Source organism: Nannospalax galili, unplaced genomic scaffold, assembly GCF_000622305.1.
Source record: "Nannospalax galili isolate Female #2095 unplaced genomic scaffold, S.galili_v1.0 scaffold45, whole genome shotgun sequence".
NCBI lineage: Eukaryota > Metazoa > Chordata > Mammalia > Rodentia > Spalacidae > Nannospalax > Nannospalax galili.
In genome coordinates, this window is record NW_008355775.1 from 1139747 (window position 1) to 1149056 (window position 9310).

At 34.8% G+C, this 9310-nt stretch overlaps 1 protein-coding gene across 1 annotated transcript in view; it reads left to right on the forward strand.

Moving 5' to 3' along the window:
* Edil3 (EGF like repeats and discoidin domains 3) overlaps positions 1–9310 on the forward strand; it is a 482626-nt gene that overhangs the window by 365187 nt on the left and 108129 nt on the right. The window contains exons 6-8 of the mRNA XM_008853285.1: positions 2030–2185; positions 3265–3409; positions 8645–8829. Of these exons, the coding sequence (XP_008851507.1) occupies positions 2030–2185; positions 3265–3409; positions 8645–8829 (486 nt within the window). The remainder of the gene's footprint in view (positions 1–2029; positions 2186–3264; positions 3410–8644; positions 8830–9310) is intronic.

Below are 9310 nucleotides of genomic sequence, written 5' to 3' on the forward strand. Positions count from 1 at the left end.
TAAAAAATTCTAATGATTTGCAGAAAATGTATTCAGATTTTTATTTTATAATTCTGTTATACTTGTACCACTTAAGCACTAGGAAATGACTGTATAGCTCATCAGCCAAATTTCTAGCAGAGATAATTTGGCTGTCTATAAGAGGAATAAACAAGATAATTGAAATGAGATAAAAGATAATTGAAAAAAGAATTCTCAGCAGCAGGAAATGTGGAAGTTGGCTTCCAAAATGGGAGGAAAGGTAATTCAAAGTGCCCACTGTTTATGCTGTATATATGGGGAAGGTTTAGGCTTTAAAGTACCCCAGACTAAAATAAGAAGGTAAAAAAATAAAAGCACACACACAAAATAAAAGAATAACTGGCTGATTTACTTAACATACTGAAACAGAATATCTTTCAGAGGTTGCCTATTATAAAATACAAAGTAAAAAAAATACAGAGTAAAAACTCCAAAACAAACAATTAGAGGGCTAACTGAAACAAATGTACATAAAATATTAATTGTATTAAGTAACATTTACATTGAAGAATGTAGCTACATTTTGAGCCTCAGGACAAGAATGAAGTCTAGAATCCAGTCAGGTCTCTAGTCATCGTGATGTCTGAACACAAAATGAGACAAACAGAAATGAATATGAGTCAATCCACACAATACTGTTGGAGAAACATGGGACCTTTGACCCAGAATTTCAAAACTGGGATGATGTTGATACTGCCAGTGCTGAGCTAGTACTTGTTAGGCTTCAGCAGCCTGAATATCTGGGGACTTGCTCTCCTAAACTTGAGTGAAAGAAGGGATACTCTGCTCTCCACATTGAGGCAGGTGCTGCTCTTAGTATTTTAATAGATCAAAATTCAGGCTTTCTTGATAAGAGAGTAAGACTGAGAATGACCTGACATTAGTCAGCAGGGAGTCTCATGATCTTTGGAAAGAAGTGAAGACTGAGGAACTTGGGCTCTAGAGCCTCTGCTGTCTTCAGTCACATTATCTATCCTTTAAATTCTAATCTCAAAGGCTCATCATACCACAGAAAAGCCTGGTCTGTCAAAAGCATCTGAGGGTTTTCTGGTTTCCTCTGGAAATTAGTTTCTGAATTAGGAACTTAATATAGCTATGTAGCTGGAAGAGAGCATTTAAATTATTCCGGTTTATGGCGGTAGAACTAATGAGGAGTTATAGCAATTTGTCTGGAACAGTAACTATCTGTTAAGTATGCATGGAGGTACATATAACAAAGGCATTTAAAATGAATGAAACAAATTTTGGTGTGTATTCTATATTAATAAAGAATTTTTGCCATAACTTTTAAATTAATTATTTCATGACAAGATCCAAAATTATTTCAATTTAAGTGGGAGAATTGTTTTTTTAATTTAGATATCTGTAACTCCTGCAGCAAAAAGGATTTGGAATGGAGAGAACATATTAATTAGAAAACTGCCTTGTGATACAATGAAGAGGAAAGTAGCTGTTTGAGGAAACTAAAGCTTCTCCACCCCATGAACTTTTACATACCCCAGAGCAATATGACAGAATAAATAAAGAGTCAGAAACGAAGGATGATTATGCTTGTTTCAGTGGTGTTGTCGCCTTTGGCTTTTCTTATCACAACGTTCAACATCCCAACATCTCAATGTGATCTTTCTACTTTACTTTAAATGAAATGTCTTTTGTTCTCAATCAGTTCAGATATGCTTACAGTCACACTGACATCAGTATTTCATAGTGATGACACAGGGTTACTTTAGAAGAGTGGTCTTTATCATTTAGTTTATTAAAACACACACCTGTATATCCAGCTGTGTAACCAAACAAATATTTATTTTATTTAAGTATTCCATTTTAGAAATATATTTTGAGGTTAAACTTAATATAAGAATGCATGATATATTTATATGAACAATACTGGATATTGATTAGCTTTTCGTATTATTTTAATCTATACTAATTTTTTTTAAAAAAACACTCTTTTCCCAAGTTGTTATTGCCTAAAAGAGATTATCATTGACCATGTTTGTCTCTTCAGATAAATTTGCAAAGAAAAATGAGAGTTACTGGTGTGATTACCCAAGGAGCAAAAAGGATTGGGAGTCCAGAATACATAAAATCCTACAAAATTGCCTACAGCAATGATGGGAAGACCTGGGCAATGTACAAAGTGAAAGGCACCACTGAAGATATGGTAAGACTAACCCACCCCTCATAATTTTATTACAACCCATGATGATCACTGATTGTCATGTGACACCTGAGCCTTTTGGAAGAGTCTTATGCTCAAAATACATTTCTGAAACATTTTGGTTTTAATTGGGTAGCAGAGGGAGCATATATTTCTATGTTATGAATATAGAAATTTATAACAACTCCCACTTAAGATTTTCCAGATTTTAATTGGTGGTCCTACAAATACTTTGTCACAAAGCTGGCAGATTCTTGTGCATAAAGATTAAGATCTACTTTAAGGACAATTTCCATTTCATTGTCTTTGCTGTTTCTATTCAGCACTCCCCTTCACCAAATTAATCAAGTTAAAAACTAACAGAGCCATGCTTGGTGACATGTACCTTGAATCCTAGCACTTTGGAGGCAGAAGGATCATTGTGAGATCAAGGCCACTCTGGTCTACAAAGTGAGTTCCAGGCCAGTTGAGAATACAGGGGACACTGTATCAAAAAAAAAGTGCAAAACAAGCAGAATGCCAGTGGTAGCAATGATGTATATCTTCATGTATTGGAAAATGTATTTGTTATTTATGAAGATAAAATATTTTAGATAAATGGGTATAACATCTATATCTCCTTTTCTTTTTCCTTTGATGTTCAATTTTTAAGTTATTTTTCATTTGATAATAGCATTAGAATTATGATCAGGAAGCACAGAGGGAATGGTTGTTACCAAAAACAAAGTTGAAATATTTGTTTGTAAAGTGAACAGACCCAGATTAATATGAAGAATTTCTGATGAAGTCAGATTTTATATTTGGCTCATGTGCCCATCACTGGGTGTTTCTAAATTCCCCAAGCCCCCAAATTACTTATAATCTTTTAAGAATTCTATTGAGTAAGGCATGGGGTACATGAAGATAACTAAAGAAGCTATTGCAATTAATGTTTATTTTTTTTCATTGGTGGGTCAGGTCTCTGTAGCCTAGGCTAGTTTTGAATTCATGGTCAGCCTATTGTCTGAGCCTCTCAAATACTGGTATTACAGTCATGAGCCATGATGTCCAGCTTTTTAAATGCACTATATATCTTTACACAGGTGTTCCGTGGAAATGTTGATAACAACACACCCTATGCTAACTCTTTCACACCCCCAATCAAAGCTCAGTATGTCCGACTCTATCCCCAAGTTTGTCGAAGGCATTGCACTCTGAGAATGGAACTTCTTGGCTGTGAACTTTCAGGTGAGTTTCCTATTTTCTATTACGGCACTGTGTTTAAAGGAAGCAGAAACTTTTTTATGTGGTCTGCTACTAAATTATAGCTTCTTTAACAGTCAGAGAAATTCACTTACATTACAAAATATATAGGACACAGTTCAATGAGAAACAGCACATTGTTTACATGTGTGTAGAATAAACAAGTTGTAAATTGTGACCGAGAATTAATGTAGAAGAACAATGTACTCTTTTTGAGTGGACAAGAAAATACAGGGGATTCTTATGAGAAGTTATTGTCAAATTTAAATGTGCATCATTGTTTTTGATAATAAATATGACTTCTGTTTGGTGATGAAAGTTTAGTATAAACTAGAATTTTCTTGACTTCATAATCTGTATAAATTTAGACTGTATGATCCGGAAAAAAAGTTAGCTTTATCTGTAAACTTGGATTTTGGGCGGCAGTTTATGAAACATGTAAATTTTTCATTCCTCCCTAAGGAACAATACTTCGGTACCAAGATTACTACTATCAATTCATTCTTATAACATTCTCAGCTAGCAACCTGCTTATTGTATAAATCATGGTTTTACAACTCAAGGTCAATCTATCAAAGGGCTCAGAGTTAAATAATTATTCTCCTGGAGGAACATCACTACAAGATCTAAGATGAAGCCTTAATGTGTAGATCTCTCCACGCTCCCATTTCTTTACAGCATTAATCTGAACTACACAGAAAATTCTCTCTGCTTATTCTATTTTGAGGAAGAGTTACTCTGTTTCTGACATCTTACCTGTTTTTGCCACAGTGACCCACAGTTTTCTTGTTCAAACAATTGTGAAGGAAGCTGAAAATTCATACGTCACATTTTAGCACAATCCAAATAGGGAAAACACTAGACAAAATGTACAATAATACCATCTTTTCAAAAAGTTAAGTTAGATATTAGACAATTTTGTACCTCGGCATAATACATTCTGATCATTCCCTTCCTTCATTCTCTCTTACCTCATCCCATCCCCATGAAACTCACACCCCCTACTTGACCTTTTCCTAGGTTCAAATTGTGGGATGGAGACAGCCATGAAATTTTAATTCATAGGTTAATGTTCATAATCTATATCTGTTTCTCTTATTTTTATTTGTGATATAGAAAGAGGGAAAAATTTTAAGCACATAAAAGGTGGTACTAAAAAAACCAAACAAATTCCTAATGATCCCATTACATTTAAAGAAAGGAGAGTAATTTTGTCAAATGAGTGGATCTACTATAAGGATGGCATTTGCATATTCTATTTTGGCATGTTTTATAAAGGAACATTTTTTACTGCATTAATTATCATGAGAGATGTTTTTATCTTATGTTGATCATTTGAACCAGCTTATTGACTGTCAGTAAATCTGAGCAGAGTTATTGCTGTAAAGTGTCTGTATTGCTTGTCACTATATCACCAGAGGCCAGTGTCATCCTAAGCCATTCATCATAAAGCAATCAAGAGGAAGCCACAGTATTATAAGGTCTGCAGTAAGCCCTGTGGTTTTTAGTTGCTTAACATCACCTTCCTCAATTGTTCAGTCTTTTGATTCATGAGGATCAGCCTCTGATAAATGACACAGCTACACCCCTAAGGTATAAATATATTTTGCTTTCAAGCCTGACAAGAGGTTACACCTGACAGTTTACAGATTTTATTTTCTCAAAAAGAATCAGTGTTCTATCTCCCAACCCCACAAATTGATTTTGAACTTGCAGGCAGAGAATGATATCTCTTGGTGGTTGTTTTTAAAGGCTAGAGAATTTCACCACAGAAATAAGCAATGTCCATGTTAATACCCCATTAGTTTTCAGTTTCTGCTCATACTGGTAAAAGAGCTAATTAACTTGTATTCCTGAAATCATATGAATAAGAAGTGAAATTTGTGATGTAAAGTCCATTGATAAAGAATATAGCTGTGTTTCTTGATGGGGACTAGAGAGCAGGTTCACCAGTTAAGAGAACTGACTTGCAGAGGACCCAGGTTTGATTCCCAGCATCCACATGGTGGCTACCAACTACCTGTAACTCCAGTTCCAGAGTATCAGACATCCTCTTCTGTCCTCCAAGGCACTACAAATCAGTGGACTTACACACATTAAGATATAATATTCACACAAATAAAAATAAAAATTAAATGAAAGAATCTAGCTGTATTTTTAAAAGAAACACTGGCATAATATTTTGTAGTATTCCAATGATTTCCTACAATTGAATGCAACATTGTAAAGCCTGGGTCTGCCTTATTGCTTTCATCAGACCATTTTCAAATAGGCCCCTATTTTTTTTTAATTTTTGAGAATTTCATACAGGAGTATTGTAAATATTTGCATTATTTCTAACCTTTCCAGTCCCATTCCAACTCACCACTTCTTCTCAATTTCTCATCTTCTTTGATTATAATTAAGTATCTATTCTGTGCTGAGTCCATTTATGAATTTATGTATGCCTGTGTTTAGGAATGCCTACTCTAGAATAAATAACTTCTCAGTGAGTTAGTCCTTGGAGAAAACCTATTCTCTCTCATCATTCACTGATTGCCTATAGCTCTTCACTTTGAAGTGAGACCCCATGAAGTCTCCCCCATCCACCTTGGCATGTCAACTGGTCTTGTCATTATGTAGATTTTGTTATATTACCATACTGTGGAAATTTCACTGGTGTACCTTCTCTATAATGTCTAGAATGCAATAACTTTCCAGAGGTGTCTTGTCACTCTGGCTTTTAAGTTTTTTCACCTCCTCTTCCACAATGTTCCCTGAGTCTTAAAACGTTGGATTGTACACTTACCACTGATGGCACAGCATCTCACAGTCACTTGTTGTCTATATTTTTACCAGTTGTGGAACTTTGCAATAGTCTCCACCTATTGCAAAAAGAACTTTCTTTGATAGGTGGTGAGAGGTAAACTTGTCTGTAAATATAAACATACATATTTAAAATATAGTTAGAGATTAAGTTGATCTATAGTGACAGAGGTGTGTTCTTCTTTAGGGTTTACTATCATAAGATCTTTAATCCTTCCTAGAATCATTTAATCTCTTCCCAGTCACTTGAAAATAACATTTTTTTAGATTTTCTAAAAGATGACTTACAATGTATGGAAGAAATAAATCATTATAATAATTAAAGAAATAAAACTCATTCACCCATTCTTTGAACAAATAATTATTTATTACTTCTTCTTACCTAAGTACTAGGCAAGAGAGTAATTATGAGGTCAATTTTATGATGAAGGAGAAAAGATCTAAAATATTTCTTCCTTATCAAATCCTTAAAATACTGTATCACCACAGGGAAAAATCACTATCATTATATCAACCTCTTCCGCAAGCTAAGCAAAGTTTTGCAAACACTTGGCCTATATCAGAGGCTGAGGGAAGGATCCAAATAGAGAATTCAGAAGTTCGTCATGTAGACAATGCATCCTACTTTGGAGCAGGTCATTATGGTTGCTAGACCTTTCTAAAAATTTTAATATTTGTTACAACAGTTTTTTTTACTCAGAATTTACAGTTACAGATTATCATTGGTCTTAGGATATATGTTTCCTCAGTAAGACTATGGCCAAGACAACAGCCTTTGTTTTGCCTGCAAGGTCTGTAGGCAAAGTAAAGATGAGGACTTTATAGAGGAGTCTCAAGATGAACATGACACATTGAAAACAGAAGAAATCAATTGTGCTAATATTATTGGTGAAGAGTTCTATCTGACCTCTCCCAGAGCCTACACATAAATCACCTATATTTAGTAACAGTACCCAGTCATAGATACTATTTGGTACTTACTGATATTCTTAGATTAAGAAATTTAACATTGTTCTCTGTTGGAAAGAATCTTATGGAAATAATGAAAAGTTAGCTCTTATTGCATGCCCATTGTGTCAGTAATCTATCTATGCACTTTATATTTATTAACAAACTTTGTAGAGTATTTCTCCAAGGTAGTTTCTATTATTATCACCATTTTAGAGATTAGAAAAATGAAGCAGAAAGTGGTTAAATAGCAAGTCAAGAACCACACAGCCAGTGAGTGAAGGAACAATTGAACATGGGAAGAAGATATCTGGTTGGAGAAATCTACTCACTTGTCTTTGCCCTATGATGCTCTCACTCACCTTGCCACTATCTTGGCCAAAATGTAATTATTTTATGCAAGAAAAGCTTGGTCATTGGCTAATATGATTATAGAATCATGTTTCCTATACAAAACACGTAAGTGTTTAGTGTACATACAAATTACATTTTCAATTCCAGACAAACCCAAATTTGGTACCACATAAAATTTGAAAGTGCATGTGGTAAATTTGAGAGTATTTCAAGGTTATTAAAGCACTAGATGCTATTGAGTATTAAATAAAATAATTTACAAAAAGATAAGTTCATATTGGTTTTTGTTAGTTTGCTTATATTGTTCTGGCATATCATCTATTTTATTTCTAAAGTCCATGGCTGCATAATCCCTGACACATATTATATACTGAGTAAATATGATCTCCATACCTCCTAGAAGAAGCTATATTGGTGCAATATGAATAAATAATACTATTTAATAATTGTTGATTACACATTGCTAGATGTGATGGCACATGCCTGTCGTCCCAGAACTCAAAGGCTGTGTGAGGAGGACTGTAAATGTCTGAGGCCAGCCTGGCAACAGTGTGAGACCCTGTCTCTGAAAAATAAAAGATTAGAACATATATCTTGGACAAAAAATTCTGTCCCATTTAGAATATGACTGTAGAGCAGTTTGTGAAAAGGACCGTGTACTGTGGGAATTTTCGTCAGCAATATTATGAAAACAAATAAAAGAAAACTAAATATAGTTCATGAGAAAATGTACCATTTTCAAAAACACAATGAAATTGTTGCAAACTAGGGAACAGTCATGAGGCTTCCCATAATGAGACAGGAGCAAGTATTTCAGCAATGTTTTCATTTTGCAAATTCATCTATCACAGAAAAGTAGTCTGAATTGTCTTTCTTGTTTTCAATTTTTCCAAAATATATTCATATAGAATAGCCTGAATTGGCTATCTTGTTTTTCTATTTTATTCTAGATATATTTCTGATTGTAGCCCCCCTTTTTTGAATTTAGGTGTTCTCTCTTTGGGGGAATGAATGGTATTGTGTATAATCTCTCTTGCCTATCTGAAATGAACAAGGAAAAGTTCCACAATATTCAATTGCTTTCTTCATGGAGCTCTTCTTGTTTTCTCCCAGGCTGCTCAGAGCCTTTGGGGATGAAATCGGGGCATATACAGGATTATCAGATCACTGCCTCCAGCATCTTCAGAACCCTCAACATGGACATGTTCACTTGGGAACCAAGGAAGGCCAGACTGGACAAGCAAGGCAAAGTTAATGCCTGGACATCTGGCCACAATGACCAGTCACAGTGGTTACAGGTAATGGTGCCACAGTTGTTCCACTCCCACCACTCATCTGTCTTTAGAGATTTCCTGGTGGCTAAGTGAACACCAGACTCATTACTTTTTAAAGAATTTTTATTTATTTTTAATTTATGTGTATGAGATTTAGGCCTACATGTGTGTAAGTGCACCGTGTTGTGCAGTGCTTGCAGAAAACAGAAGAGGGTGTCAGATTCCCTGGAACTGGAGTTACAGACAGTTGTTAGCCACCATGTGGGTTCTGGGATTCACACCCAGGTCTTCTGCAAGAACAGTCAGGTCTTTTAACCTCTGAGCCAACTCTCCAACCCCCAGAGTCATTTGTTACACTGTCTTTTGTTTTTGTTTTCCATTTTTTATTGAATTTTCGCTATTTTCACACAATATATTTGATGGTACTTAGATCCCTTCAACTATCTCACCTCTCCTTATTGCCCCCAACAATTAATATGTTCTATCATACATATAATAACACCTA